At 36.8% G+C, this 16,735-nt stretch overlaps 1 protein-coding gene across 2 annotated transcripts in view; it reads right to left on the bottom strand.

Moving 5' to 3' along the window:
• Positions 1 to 16,735, bottom strand: part of MYCBP2 (MYC binding protein 2) — a 258,565-nt gene that overhangs the window by 222,511 nt on the left and 19,319 nt on the right. For both annotated transcript variants that reach the window (XM_090258643.1, XM_090258644.1), the window contains exon 2: positions 3,441 to 3,516. In XM_090258643.1, coding sequence (XP_090114769.1) covers positions 3,441 to 3,516 — 76 coding nt within the window. The remainder of the gene's footprint in view (positions 1 to 3,440; positions 3,517 to 16,735) is intronic.

Raw genomic sequence — 16,735 nt, 5'->3', positions numbered from 1 at the left:
AGGATGTTGAGGAAGTTTCCTGTATAATGGGTAATATTTCTCCTGTAGGAAAGTGAAGTCATTTGCTGGAGGGCAGGATTTATCAGAAGTTTGAGGAGAGTGGCATAGTTTTGAAATGACAGACCTATTTGACCAGAAAAAATAAGAAGATAGTCTGGCTATAAAAGGTCTATTTGAATGTGTACTGGTATCAGTTACTTCTTTTTAAACTCTCTTCAGCAGCTCATGGTACTCACCTGGAGGGAAAGAGAAAGAGCTGGATTTGTATAAGACTGAGTTTTGTAAGAGGAGTCCAACAAATATACATGGAGGAAAGGAGGATGTGGTAGGCAGAATAATGGCCTGCAAAAATATATGTCTCCTAACCTCTGGAACCTGTGAATATGTTACCACACATGGCAAAAGGGACCTATAGATATGATTAAATTAAATCTTGAGATGGGGAGATTTTTCTGGACTATCTGTGGAGGCCCAATGAATCACAAGGGTCCTAATAAATGAGAGAGGGTGCCAGGACAGTCAGAGAAGGAGAAAGTGTTTGAGTGACGCAGCATGAGGAGACTCAACCAACCACTGCTGGCTTTGAAGATGGAAGGGGGCACAACCCAGGTAATGGCAGGCAGCCTCTAGAAGCTGGAAAAGGCAAAAACATGAATTCTCTCCTAGAGACTCCAGAAGAAATACAGGCTTACTGATATCTTCATTTTAGCCCAGTGAGATCCATTATGAAATTCAGACATCCAGAACTATAAAATAATCTTTGTTTTAAGCCATCAAGTTTGTGTAATTTGTTACAGCAGCCATAGAGAACTAATACAGCAGATTAAGCAAAAGTTATTCAAAAGACTGTGGTATCTAAGATGAATAAGAAGGAAACTGAAGGAGATGGCTAATGCATGAGGAGAAAAGAGGGGTCACCACAGTAAGGTGATATAGTATAGCTAAATGGTTTTTGTTTTGCTGAAAAGAAATACTTGTTTTTAAAAAATACAGAAATAAAGCCCATTGGCATTTTTTACATAACTTTTTTAAAAAGAGGGTGGATGAAAAATAATCCAAAAGCAGCAATAGAAGGCAAGAAATCTAACAAAATTTTACTATTTCATATGCTTATAATGAGCAGGAAATGTTTCTTACTCATCCTTCTATCCCAATACCTAGCATAATGCCTACACACAGTCAACACGCAATTAATATTTGAGGAATAAAATAATGAATTTTTTATATCACTCTCATCACAAGCTGCTCCTAAAAAGCAGATAGCAGATATGAAACCTGAGGCCTGGATAAGAAAGCTGAATTACTGAGGGCACAAAGTTAGAAACAGAACTGAAAGGGACGGAAGACCTGACTTATCACCTCGTCCTGGATATCATATGCTACCACTTTTAGGAAAATCACCAAATGAAACCTTAAAAGAACTTAGAAAGATCTTCAAGATTTCCATACTGCGACTCTGCACAAACCTCCAAAAAAGTGGAAAAGGGAAAGGGGTAGAGGTTGGAAATCTAAATGAGTTCGTGTTTGTTAAAGGTTTTTATACATAGTAAGTACACCAAAAAAGCTCCCCACTTCCTTTCCATCTTCTACTCCAAAAGCAGAAGTAGTAAGAGGTGATATAGTGAAAATATATTATTTATCTGCCCACCCAGCAATGTTTTCCTGAGGGTAACTACCCCTCTCCCATTCTACATGGCCTGCTCATCAGGGTGCTCACCTCTAACCAAAGTACCCGATTTCCAAGGCCAAAGTAAATGATACAGGTCAATCAAAAAAAATCATACCCAAAACTTTCTGTTAGAACCACTAGAAAAGATTCTCTTGCTCAAAGAAAATGAAGTTGGAGCTGCCAGAAGCTCACAAACAGAGTTGTAATAAGCCCACACACAGAGAAAGCAGAAGCAGGAGATGAAGACATAGATTTGATGAATTATTTAATCCCTGGATCCAGCTGTGTCTCAAGATAGAGCCACTATATAAATTTCTTCCCTTATTCTTTTGGGGTTTTTTGTTTGTGTGTTTACTACTTTAAACTTGACTTCTCTCAGTTACAATACCAAGGACAATAATTTTTTAAAAGCGGGAAATGGTCTCTACAATTTAAATATGATATACAGGCCAAGCTAAGCTATTGTTCTTTAACCACAAGTGGAGGTGTTCAAAGAGCACAGTTTTAAGTCCTATCTTCTTCATGCCTAGGCTTCTCAGTACTGTTTCAAAAAAAAAAAAAAAAGATTTACAGAACGTGGAATCTGGACCCTGAAAATGTTTAAGAAAAAGCTAGATGGATTTTATAGCCAAGATTTCTGCATTAGATGGAAAATGAGATCCTTGATCACTGAGGCCCCCTCTAATTAAAATGTTCTATATTGTTTTATTTTGTTTTGCACAGCTGCCCACAGTCAAAAGGATCTCAGAACAACACAGATACACCGAGATTCTCCCTGATTCACGACACAAACATATGTATATGATGAACTCAAATTCAAGTCCCAATTCACAGGCCAAAATTTTACTCAGTTTGTAGTACAAGTAGTTAAGAGTGAAAAAGAGAGAAGAGAAATGTTTATGTTCCCCCCAAATCAAAGAAGGGGAAAAATAATAAATAATTTTCAGGATCCAGGCATTAACTTCTAGGCTACTGGTAAAAATATGAAACTAAACAGTGTAATTAAATAATAAGGGGCTTCTAAAAAATTACTTTAATTTTTTTTAAACCACAGAGAAGTGAAATGGTTTGCTAATTATGAGGGGGTACCCTCCAAAAACTAATTTATTTATAAAAAATGTGTATTTATTCTTACATGTTTAAATTTCAGTCACCTTCAAATACTCTCCATTTGATGCAATACACCTACTGAAACGCTTTTTCCACTGCTCACACACAGTTCTTGAACTTGTCGATTTTGATGCCTTTTAGTGCTTCTGCCATTTTTTGTTTCACCTCATCCACACTGGCAAAACGTTTCCCTTCAAGAAGTTTTTTCATCCAGGGAAACAAAAAAGTCACTTGGGCTCAGGGTGAGATCAAGTGAACAAGGAGGGTGGGGTATGGGGGTCATGCCGTTTTTTGGTCAAAAATTGCCAAACACTCAGTGTGGTGTGGGCAGGTATGCTCATAAATCACCCATCATGAAATGGGCAAACACACTAAAAGTCTTCAAAAAATTTTCACTGATGCCAAACACAGCCTCTCACAACAACGCCAGCTGGTTAGTGCACTGATACAAAGGGGTTCCTAGAACACTCACCTACTGGGAGAATCCTGTCCTACAAGAGACCTACTCTTTAGAAGATTATTCTGTTGTTGTTGTTGTTGTTTTTTTGGGGAGGGGTGTCCTTCCTCGTATACATATGCTCAGACCTTGTTAATCTTGGCATTTTAATTCAAATTACTATATGAAAAAGTCCTTATTGCCTATAAATTACCAGCAGTTTACCTTGCTTCTTGTTTTGACTTTTGATTTACTCTTCTGTTTTCTTTTCAACTTCTTCTTATTTAAAATTTTCTTATTCCTAAAAATGTAAAAAACATGAAAAAATTATGAAAGTTCATATTAAGACATACAAAACTATTAAAAATAGGTACTTCCAAACTAGACACTTGAATATTTACCCTATGAACTTAATTTTTATGAAATATACTCTAGATATACATATAAGATACTACCATATAATGTAGCTATTGAGATAACACAATACTGCATATCTAAGAAGTACACATGAAATGATTAAAATTCTGAATTCTGCAAACACTTTAAAAAATTAAACAAAATTTAAAGGTAGCAAATGAGGTTTTTTTAACTTTATTCAACAATGGAGCAGCTAATAAATATCAACTATATTCTCCTCCCAGAAAAACCTGTGCTTTGTAGTAGTGAGGGCTGCAATACACAGAGAGTCAGGAGTCCAACTCATACACTTCTCACATCCAGCTGCTAGTTTTTCATTACCTTACAGCCCTAGACCAAATTATTATTTAAGGAAAAGGAAGCCCTTAAATGACTGAGGAAAAAAATGTGGCAAATAATGAGAATTGGAGTGGAAGAACCAAGAGTCAAAGACACCATTTTGTTAATTTCATTTAATACCTTTTTATGTCCACCATGCTGAGGTACACACTTCTAGGTACTAAAAATACAAGATAAAAAAGACAGTTCTTGCCTCAAGGAGCTCAGAGACCTGGATGAAAAAGCAAGAGGGCCTTACTGCTATAATAAAGACAAAGGTGAAGAGGGGGAGTAGGAGTAGGAAGAGAAGAAGCGGAGGAGAGAAAGAGAAAGAGGAGGAGGAGAAGGAAGAGACCCTACATGCTACAGATGCTAAGCTCATAACACCTGGTAACCAATTTAGCGGAAGCTGTAGTCTCTTAGAGATAGGGATGTCATTCACAAAAATAGGGAAGTCAAGGGGAAGAATTAATTTGTTAAGGACAAAAATGGGTTTGATTTTCAAGATGTTTTATTCAACAAGACAGATGTGGGCAAACATATGCAAATTTTCCCTGACACTTTCTTCAGCTTCATTCCCTAAAGGAAAGTAACCACAAAATCTTGTCAACTGTTGAATGTATCTCATAAACAGTTCTTGAATTTGTCCACACTATCTCTATTACTGTTATGCTAATAATTTAAGTTACCCTCACCTCCTGCCTGGACTACTGCAAAAGCCTCCTATCTCATTTCTGCACATTGATATTTGCCCCCTTTAATCCATTCTTCCTTCACATAAAAAACCCAAGTCGACTTTTTAAAACACAAATCTCACTTAAAACTCTGTTAATATCTTCTCAGTTCCCTTAGAATAAAGGCACTGACATGGTTTAAAATGTCCTCTGCCAAGATCTGACCTCTCTGCCAGTTTCTCCTGCCTCATTTTCGGTCATCCCCAACGTGCTCATCATACTCCAGCCACAAGACGTCTTTTTCTATCGTCTGAAACAGCTAAGCTCCTCCGGGGCTTTCACAAAGGTTCTCCCTCTATACGGAATTCTCTCCCATGCCTCCTGCTAAACACTACTCATCTTTGAGGTCCCAGTATATATGTCACTTACTCAGGAATGTCCCAGACTAGATTAGTTTCCCTAATACATACTCCCACTTCATTTCTTATTTGTGTTTCACTGTGCAACCCACAACTGTAATTATACATAGGGTTATCAATTTAACACATCCCTCTCTCAGCAAGATGTGTGCTCCAAGAGTGCAAAAGTTGTGTCTCTCTTGTTTACTGCTCTATCTAGCCCAGAAAAGTACCTGGAACTCAATACTATTTTGAGAGAAAGAGAAGTAGGACAAAGGGGAAAGGAAGAGTACAAAAGAAGGAAGTTCAGAGCTAGAGCTACAAGCCTTACTCAAAGAGTAAAATAAGCAGAGGACCAAAGAAAGATCCATAGAGACACCAAATGTTAAAGGATATCTAGCCAGAAATGTCCACTAAGGAGTTACCCACAGTATTATTTTATGCAGATTTTGGTGCAAAGAAGGTAATGGAAACCATGTATGTGGATGAGATTTCGCCATGAGAGTGAGCCACAGAAGTAGAGAGTGATCAATAGCTGTCAAATGCTACACAGGAACAGATGTACCTGCTTAAATAACCTATTCAATATTCAACTAGGAGCAATGTGAAAACATGAAGGTCATCAGAGTGCCATCCTTCCAGCACCTGCAGCAGTGTCTGGCACATCATGGATGTTCAAGAAATATCAGATGAATAAACAAGTTAATGAAAATATTTCTCATATATGGCTTAGGAAACCAACCTCCCTTTATACTAAAGTTTTTGTGATTAAATCAGTTATTTGACCAACAGGAGTATGTAACTGAGAAAAGGTTAGCCCCTTCTATACAAGTTATAAAAACATCAAGATTCACTCAAAATGAAACTTCAGAGAAACAGAATACAAGTATATAAATCCAAATTAAGATTAACTTCCTGAAGCCTAGTTATCATGAACTTCAGTTTTCACCAGTATACACCAATGTTTTTGTTTGCTCTTTTTAATGGGCTTCTTGAAAGTTCAAATGATTTAATATGTATTCCTAAAATATTTCTATGTATTTGACATTTAATAAGTTATAACGATTTAAATGAATCTGAACCTACTAATTCCTGAATATAAACCAGCTGAAGAATCAGCTTTCCCCAAATCCTCATAAATTGATTTTACTGTGCTCTTTGTTAATTCAGATTGTTTTAGAAGTAGATGGATGTCCAAAAAAAACAGTAATAAATTTTAAATCATATGAAGAAAATTCATATTCAACATTAGAAAACAAAAAAGCTATTTGTTAGCAGTATAACACCCCATTATATGACTACATTTAAGAACTAAGCTTAAATAAACTATTCATATCTGAGGATGGATAGATAAAATAAAAGAAAAACTCTAGAAACCAATCTTACACATCAATAATTGACCTTGAAGTTTCTAGTGATTTAGGACTTTAAATCCTGTATCAAATAGAAGCTTAATGAAGAATGTCTGGAACTGATTCCATAAGATTTTTAGTCTTTTCACAAAAAGAACCTCATGCCCATGAGCTTTGAAAGAGTTATGAGTAGCACTGAAAGGCAAAGGCTATTAATGAGCTTTACATACTTATTTTTAAATGTTTACTTTGAAGATTCCAAAGAAATATTCCTAATAGCAATCACTGTTTAAGGAAAGCCAACCACTTTTGCAATATGAGAACAAATGAATTTTGCAAGTTGTTTATGATATAGCTCATTAGTTTCTCTATCAGATTATTACTGAGTCGGCTTCTAACAAAACAAAAATTAGTCATAATTTAATTTAAAAACCTCTCTCAGTCTGAATCTGTTTCTTCATCTGTAAAATAACAAGATTAAGGACATTATCTCTGAGGCTCCTTTTAACTCTAAAATGCTAGGATTTTAATAAATTCAAAGAACTTTTGGAATAAGGGTTTCAATCTTTTGTTTAACTTCCTTTGGTAATGAGAAATGAAAAATTCCTGAGTCTATGGTCTAAGGCAGGAAAAGGAAACTTTTTTTTTCCTGTAAAGGACCAGATAGCAAATATTTTATGCTTTGTAGAACATAGAATCTCTGTTGGAACTAGTCATATGTTAACAGCATAAAAGCAGCCATAGACAACACGTAAACAGATGAGCACAGTGTATTACATTAAAACTGTATTTCTGGACACGGAAATTTGAATTTCAAATAACCTAATAACATTTTCTTCTTTTAACATTTTAAAAATATAAAAACCATTCTTAACTCACAAGCCATACAAAAACAGGAATTGTGTTGATTTTGGTCTGTGGACCAGTTTGTTGACTCTTAGTCTACAGCATATTTTGATAAACAGGTTCACGGCAGAAGAAAAAAAAGATAAAAAATAGTATACAACACAGACAAAACTATTAAAAACATCACTATGCTTATACAAATAAGCACTGTAAAATTATCTGCTTTTCTTTTTGCAAAGAGTAACTCCTGACTTCCACTTCCCTAAAGTAAGATACTAGATAGAAGCAAGACACTGCTCTTCCTTCAAAACTAGACTAACATAAGAAGCTGTGGAAGCAATTAAGGACTAGATGAACTAAAAATCCAGAGATGGAAAAGCACTTCCAAGACTGAGCCCAGATCATTGGCATATTCTTCCAAGGGGACATTTGCAGAGTTTGGGTACAAGTGAGAATTGAGCTGGGCTGAAACAGAGAGATACTGTGGAAAAGAGAAACCAGAAACTACTGGAGCTTTAGAGTACTGCATGGGTCGGAATGACAGGCAGGAAATCTAGAGAAGCCCCAAATCTGTGGCCAGTTTTCCCAACAGTAGATCTGCTTAGTGATGAAATACTGAAGAAAGACAAGGAGGCTAGGCCAATGGGTCAGAGTTAATTTCCCACAGTCTCCCAGAGTTTAGAAGACACAATCCCAGTAGAGGGAGAAATCTACTCAAATCCTTGAACCAACAGACTCAAGGAAAACAGGATTCAAGGACTTGCTGAAAGGCCAAGAGAAAATATCTGAATTCAAGCACAGAGAAAAGAATGGATGAACAAAACAGTATGAGATATGGGACACAGTCACATGGTCTCATATTTATGTAACTGGAATCCAAGACAAAGGGAGGGAAGAAAGAATGGAACAAAAGCACTATGAGAAGAGATAATTATGACAATTTTACAAATATGAGGAAAAAAATAAACTCAAAGAGTCAAGAAACTCAGGGAAATATCAAGCAGGAAAATGACACCTCAGCACAGCAAATACTAAGTACAAACTCCTGAATCAAACAATAATTAAAAAAATTTTAAGAGCATCCAAAGATAAAAATATACACTCAAAGGAACAACAATAAGGTTCATTGTCTCCATTCTTTATGTTGAAAAGTGCAGGGGGGCTGGGGGTTCAGCAACCTAGCAATTAGAATTATCGTATCGTATCGGCAGCCGTCCGTCTCGAGAGACGATGGTGTAGCTTCTTAAGAGTCTATCTGCACCACCGAGAATGGTTGTGCAGTCCGACTCGGGAGTGTAGCTTCAGCTTCACTGGAGAGGACACTCCAGCGTCATCGCAAGATGATGTCGATTCAACACGGGAGGAGACAGATACCGTGTCACTCCCGTGTCAATTAGAATTATATACCTAACAAAAATATCCTTTAAAAATGAAGACAAACACAGAGATATTTTTAGACTCATAAAAGCTGATATCATTCATTATCTATATACCAACACTATAAGAAATACAGAAGGAAGGTCTTCCTTTAATAATTGCTATGGTGATGAAGGAGATTTGAGTTTGGTGGTGAACACACAATACAATATGCAAATGACATTATAGAATTATAAACTTGAAAACTATATAATTTTATTAAGCAAATCACCCCAGTAAAGTCAATTAAAAATAAATGTAAAAAGTAAAATAATAATTGTTATGTCAAAATATTAAATAAAAGAACAGAATAAAATGTAAAAGGACTAGAAAAGATATATCTTGAACACACTCACCAGCCTCCCTGAAATACTAATATTTGACAAAGTAATTTTTAAGGCTTGAAGTAGGTGAGCAGAGTATTGCATGATGCTAAAAGGGTCAAATCAAAGGAAAACATAACACACCAAAATTTAATGCATCTAATAACACCATAGCTTCAAAATATCTCAAGCAAAATTGAGGGAATAAGAGAAAAGACCATTCACAAAAGTGCAGATTTTACTATGTTTCTTGTAATGTATAGAACAAGGACAGAACAGCATGGATAGAGAAAAATTTTAAAACATAATTAATCAACATGACCTGACACACATAGAAAAACACAACCAACAACTAAAGAATGCACATTTCTTTCTAATGCATGTAAATACTTACCAAAACTGACAATATGCTGAAACACAGATCAAGTCTCAACAAATTTACAAGGACTGTGATCACAAGAAAACTAAACTAGAAACCAACAGAAAGAAAATTAAGACGTTCCCAAACGTTTGGAAACCTAAAAATCAGATTTCTAAATAAACTACAGGTAAAAGAGCTATAACAGAAACTTACAATGGAAAATAGAAAATATTTTCACTTAAATGAAAATGAAATATGACAGCAAAATTTGTGGAAAGCAGCCAAGTAGTGCTTAGGGGAAATACATAGATTTTTTTCAAATACATAAATGCATATAATGAAAAAAAACTTTGAAAGTAAATTATCTAGGCTTATAACTTAAGCTATAAAGAAAACAGCAAATTAAATGGAAAGAGGAAAATATAAAATAAGAGCAGTTATCAATGAAACAGAGGGTAAACATTTAACAGAAAACAATCAAAAAGCCAAAACTGGTCCTCTGAACTTTATGAATTTGACCCAAAGGCAAGGGAAGTAAAAGCAAAAGAAACCAACAACAAAATGAAGAGGCAACCAACCAAATGAGAGAGATTTGCAAACAACAACTCTGACAAAGGTTTAATATCCAAACTATATAAACAACTCATAAAATTAAATACCAAACAATCCAATTGAAAAATGAACAAAGGACCAGAACAGACACCTCTCCCAAGAAGATATACAAACAGCCAACAAATACATGAAAAGATGTTCAATTTCACTAGCTATTAGGGAAATGCAAATCAAAACTCCATTAAGACACCTCCTCACACCTGTTAGAGTGGCTATTATCAACAAGTCAAGTAATAACAAGTGTTGGAGAGGTTGTGGAAAAAAGGGAACTCCCATTCACTGCTGAAGGAATGTAAACTGGTACATACAGCCACTATTGAAAACAGTCTCGCAGTTCCTCAAAAAATTAAGAATAGTTACCATATGACCCAGTAATTCCACTCCTGAGTATTTACCCAAAACACTAAAACACACTTATTTGCAAGTATATATATATGCACCCCTATGTTCATTGCATTATTATTCATGGTGGCCAAGACATGGAAACAACCTATGTGTCCTTTGGTAGAGGATTGGATAAAGAAGATATGGTACAGATACACAATGGAATACTGCTCAGCCACAGAGAAAAGACAAAATACTGCTATCAGTAACAACATGTTTGGACCTTGAGAATATTATGTTAAGTGAAATAAGTAGGTTAGAAAAAGCTAAGAACCATATGATTTCACTCATATGTGGGATATAAAACTGAAACTCATGGACAGCCATCAGTGTGGCAATTGCCAGAGGGAAGGGGGTGGGGACGGTGTGGGAGGTGGATCAGGCCTAATTTATGGTGTCAGGAGATGGTTTGTCTTTGGGTGGTGGGCACACAGTGTAATATACAGATTTGCATCACAGAAATGTACACTTAAAACCTACATGATACTATCAACCAATAAATATAATAAAATTAAATTAAATTTAAAAAATTTTTTAAACTGGTTCTCTAAAAAGATTAGTAAATGAAATAAAACTCTAGTGAGATTGGTCATGAAAAAAAATGAAACTACAAATTACCCATTTGAGAAATAAGAAGGGGGATGTCACTACAGATATGCCCATAAATTGCATAACTTAAATAAAATGGACGTATTCCTTGGAAAATATAACTTCCAAACACTAAACAAGGAAAAATACAATATCTGAATAGATGTATCTGTTAAAAACACTGAATCCCTAATGAAAACCTTCCCACAAAGAAATTTCTAGACTTAAATGGCTTTGCCAGTGAACTCCTCCATACGTTTAAGGAATTTGCTGGTAGGTTTTTCAAACAATATTGATCTTAGACTATTCCTAAAAATATAAAAAGAAAAAGTGATTTTATGAGACCAGCATAGTTCTGAAACCAAACCTAAAAAGGTATTTTAAACTATGGAAATTTCAGGCTAGCCAATATCTTCCAAAAACATAGAAGCAAAAATACTACATAGCCCAAAAATGGAAAAAACCCAGATGTCATCAACGATGAATGGATAAACAAAATTTGGTATATCTATTTAATGAAATATTAGTCAGCCATAAATAGGAATGAAGTAGACAACACATGCTACCATATGAATGAAGCTTAAAAACATTATGGCTAAGTGAAAGAAACAAAAGCCATAAAGGTCACAAACTGTATGATTCCATTTATATTAAATATTCAGATAGACAAATCCATAGAAACAAAGTTGATTAGTGGTTGCCAGGGGCTGTTAGAAAGGAGATGGGAAGTGACTATCAATAGGTATGAAATTTCTTTTTTAGGGCGAAGAAAATTGTCCAGTTGCACTGCTTTGTGAATATACTAAAAACCATTGAGTTGTATACTTTTAAAAGGCATAATTTATATTTATGTGAATTATATCTCAATTTTAAAAATAGGAGGAAAAAAAGTCATTGACCTAAAAATAATCTCAATGTCCAGAAACATAAGAAGGAAAATACATAAAATAAAAAATACAATTGATGCAATTCAACATAATACTAGAAGAAGGGGGGAAGTATGATTATTTCAATAGGAGCAGGCAAAGTATTTTCTAAAACTCAACAACTACTTGGTTTTGTTTTTTGTTTTTAATTTTTTAATATGCTTTATTGATTATGCTGTTACAGCTGTCCCAATTTCTTTTCCCTTTGTTCCCCTCCACCCAGTGATCCTCCTCCCTCCAGGTGCCCCCACCCTTAGTCCATGCCTATTGGTTGTGCATATAGTTCTTCTCAACATCTTCTGTCTACTCCACTCCCTCCTACTATGCTTCTTAATTCCTGTGCCATCTCCTCCCTTTCCCCCCTTTCCCCTCCCTGATGACCTCCCCCCAAAATGTTCCCCATACCTATAATTCTTTTCCCACTCTCATTGCCTACTTAGTTTGCCTTTGTTTCGGTTCCCTAGCTTCTGTTGTTGGTTGTTGTGATACAGTTTTCATTTTAATGTTCATAGTTTTGATCTTCTTTCTCCTAAACAAGTCCCTTTACCATTTCATACAACAGTGGTTTGGATCTGATGAACTCCTTCAGTTTTACTTTGTCCTGGAAGCACTTTCTCTGCCCTTCTATTCTGAATGACAGCTTCGCTGGATAGAGTAATTGTGGTTGTAGGTTTTTGCTTTTCATTACTTTGAATATTTCTTGCCAGTCCCTTCTTGCCTGCAGTTTCTTTTGAGAAATCAGCTGATAGTCTTAGTGGGACCCCTTTGTACATAATTCTCTTCTCTCTTGCTGCTTTTAAGATTCTCTCTTTACCCTTAATTTTTGACATTTTCATTATAATGTGTCTTGGTGTGGTTCTCCCTGGGTCCAGTTGTTTTGGAACTGTCTGTGCTTCCTGGACCTGTAAGTCTATTTACTTCCCCAAGTTAGGGAAGTTCTGCTTCATTATTTTTTCACATAATTTTTCAATTTCTAGCTCTTCTTCTTCACCTTCTGACAACCTTATGATTCAGATGTTGGTCCACTTATAGCTGTCCCATAGGTTTCTGAGCCTCTCCTCATTTTCGTCACTTTTCGTTTCCTCTTTCTGCATCGGTTGACTGTTCCTTCCCTATGTTCCCATTTGTTGATTTGATCCCTGGTTTTCTTTCCTCACCACTTGTTTCATATGTGTTTTAGTTCACTTCAGCAGGACTAGCCGTCATTCCTTCCTTGTCTTAAGATCTGCTGTTAATTCTATAAGCATTTTTATAACCAAAGCTCTGAACTGTACCTCAGAAAGATTTCCTATCTGCTGCTTTGTTAGAGTAGATATTTGCTGTCTGGTCTGCTGCGTGATTGGGATCTCTATCATGATCTGTGCTATCCTAATAGTTTTGTATTTACCTTTGCTTCCTGGGCGGGGCTGTCACACCTGTGCATTCATCACAACTGGGCAACCCTTCTCACCACGTGGCATTTTCTGTGTGGGTGTGGGTCCAAGATGGTTTCCTGCTGTTCACTCCCTGCTGAGAGACCAGGAGCCTCCTCCTCCATCCCCACGCCCTCCAGGCCTCACAGTCCAAGGCAATGGGGATCTGCCTTCCCCAGTGTTGGAATCGGAAGCTGATGGGTCTGATCTGCAGCTGGGGGTGCTTCCCAGGCGCTTCTCACCTCCCCTTTAAATACGGGAGTCTGTGCTTACCACTGTCCAGCCGCTGTCGCCACTGCTGCCGCCGCCAGCACAGCTTGACCTCTCCACCCCAGCTTCGCCCCTCCTACCCATCCGGATGAGCACCACTTCTTTATAACTTCATACATTGGAATTCTATTTATTTTTCTGGAACTTCTACTTATTTCTGGTTTTGCGGTAGTTGTATTCCTGCTTAGTTGTGAGGGAGATGGAGCGTGTCAGTCTAGGCCTCCATCTTGGCTGGAAGTCTCCTATGTGTGTTTGCCTCTGTGTCTTAGGTAGAGCTGTTGCTTCTGTTATGTTGCAAGGGGCAGAGCCTTAGGGATTCTTCAGTACAGGATGACCTGTTTCACCATGTTGTGGTGCTATATGTGGGGGAGGGGTGAGAAGGTACAATGCCTCTTGCCCAGCACTCGCCCTTTTTCCAGGCACTTCTCCCACTTTCATATGGGACTGGTACCTCTCTAGCTGTTACCCTGGCCGTCATTCCCAGAGTGGATGGGTCTGTGGACAGTCTAGGTCTGTGGGGGTCCTTTAAACAAGTGGACTCTGGTGAGAGACCGACAGTTTCTGCCTCCGCCCCAACCCCCACTGGTCTGCACAGTCAGAAGCAATGAGGCTTGACCTTCCCTGGCGCTGGGACTGTGAGCCACATGGTCTGGTGAGGAGCTGGGAATGCTCCTCAGGTGTCCCTCCTGACTTTTTAGAATGTGTAACTGTGCTTTCCGCCGGCCTGCCGCTGCTGCCACCACCACAGTGTCCTCTTCACCACAGTTCCGCCCCTCCTGCCTGTCTGGATGAGTATTTCTTCTTTATATCTTTGTTTGTTGGACTTCCATGCAGTTTGATTTTCTGGAACTTTTGGTTTTTTTCTAGTTTTAAAGTGGTTTTATTCCTTCTTAGTTGTGGAGGGAGACACAGTGTGTCTGTCTACATCTCCATCTTGGCCGGGAGTCCTCAACAACTATTTGTGATGACATGCCTCAGTAAGCTAGAAAAAGAAGTTACTTAATCTAATAAAGATTATCTACAAAAACACCTATAGCTAACATTTTACTTAATCCTACTCAATGATGAAAAATTAAGCACTTCCACTAAGTATGAGGAAAAAAAAACACAAGGACTGACACCACCTCTTTTTAATACTGTACTGGAAGTCAGTAAGTCATAATGGTTGAAAGGAAAAAGTAAAGCATTTCTATTTGTAAATAACAACTAAATAGAAAATGCAAAATAATCCACAAATAAGGAATATCAAAGTGAATTATCAGTTCGTTCATTAGATTTCACATTAAGTGAAGTCACATAGTATTTGTCTTTCTCTGACTGACTCACGGACATGAACAACTGTGTGGTGATTGCAGGGGGAGGACCATATACAGGGGTTAACTGATAATGGAAAAACACAATAAAAATTTTAAAAAACAAAGAGAGATGAATCGCTTTACTGAAAACTGACAGATTCTTATGGGTTAGCTGCAACACTTTCCCTAGTCTTTCCCTCAATACCTACATACATGTATTCAATAAATACTTTTGAGTACATAAAGAAGTGAATTATCAATATCACTGGATACAACACCAATTTTTAAAAAGCAGCTAATTTTAAAACACTAAAAACAACTATGGTATATATATATACACAATGGAATACTACTCGACTATAAAAAAGAAGAAAATTTTACCCTTTGCAACAGCATGGATAGACCTGAAGAACATTATACTATGTAAAATTAGCCAGTCAGAAAAAGACAAATACCATATAATTTCATTCGTATGTGGAACCTAATAAACAAACTGAACTAACAAGCAAAATAGAAACAGACTCAGAGAGAGAGCAGGCTGACCTCCCGAGGGCTGGGGGAAAAGGGGGTTAAGGAAACAGGACTCATGGGCATGGACCACAGTGTGGTGACTGTGGCGGGAGGGAGGTATAAGGGAGATAAGTGGTAATGGAAAAAAATACAATTTGTTATTAAAAAAGAAAAAGAAAAATGTCTAAAAAGTGGTTGCTGAATTTAACCATATGTTTTTGGAGTAGGCTAACATAAAATGAAGCTTTAATATTTAGACTGAAAATGAATTCTTAATGTTTGACTCACTGACCAAAAGTGTACATCAATAGATTCATAAATAACAATTAATACATGTCATATTTTATACCTGGAAAATGTTTTCCATAGCTATCGAACTCTTCATCAAGGAAATGATATCCATTCCAATTGACCAGAATACTAGGAACACACTATGTACATAATAAATGTGTATGGGCTTGATCTCATAAAAAATAAATAAAAAATAAAAAACACTATATGTAAAATGAAGCTTTTCTATAGAAGCCAGACTTACTTCTCTTGTGTAATTAATGTATTGATACTCTCATCACTGTGTTCAAGCATCACTGAATAAATCAGGGAGAAACAGTCCTCTGATCACTAAGTAGAAAACTTTTATTTACTTACCCTAGCCTGATAATTAATAACAAATGATTTTAACAGTTTAAGTTAATCTAAAGATACAAACTGATTCCCTCTATATAGCTTCAGTTTCCATCTTATTTGGAAATCTTCACATGGGGGTGGGGCTGGGAGTAAGAACTACAAATAAAGCTACAGTTGCAGTGGGTAGAACAGAGTAAGTGAAAGGGAAAAATAAAAGATAAAGAGTGGGGAAGAGGGAAGAAGTAGAGTGAGGAGAGAAATTTCTGATAAGTTATGACTTCAAACCATGCCTCTTACAGATATATACCATAGGGTACACATAGCCAAGTAGTGGAGGAAAACTCAAGCCATGAAGCAATTGTATTTAAGTAAGAGCTAAGAAATTTTTTTCCTTATTACCAAGATAAAGTAAAGTGTCTACCTTGGTTTGGACTCCCTCAGAAGCAGACCTGATTCAAGGATTCTGGTCCAAGTAGTTGTTTGGCAAGGTCCACTGGTAGGGGTAATCAGAAGTGATATAGGGAAATCACTGGCAACCAGAGCATGATCCTACTGGAGAACTCTAGTAGATGGTATATAACGCGGCTCAGTTATCCCAACTAAAGGACAAGAAAAATGAGGTATTTATCCACCAACTCCTCATCTATCACTGGTTGAAAGCCTTTCTGATGGCATTAATTAACCTTCTGGCATTTCTGGCTTGCTCCGCACATAGGCCAAGCACACTCTAGGGCCAGTAAGAAAGCTCTCAGGTAAGAAGTCATAGATGCAAGGACAGTATGGAGATAAAT

The sequence above is a fragment of the Furipterus horrens genome, unplaced genomic scaffold, assembly GCF_987537825.1.
Source record: "Furipterus horrens unplaced genomic scaffold, mFurHor1.1.pri manual_scaffold_12, whole genome shotgun sequence".
Classification (NCBI taxonomy): domain Eukaryota; kingdom Metazoa; phylum Chordata; class Mammalia; order Chiroptera; family Furipteridae; genus Furipterus; species Furipterus horrens.
This window is presented reverse-complemented; position numbering and strand designations above follow the sequence as displayed.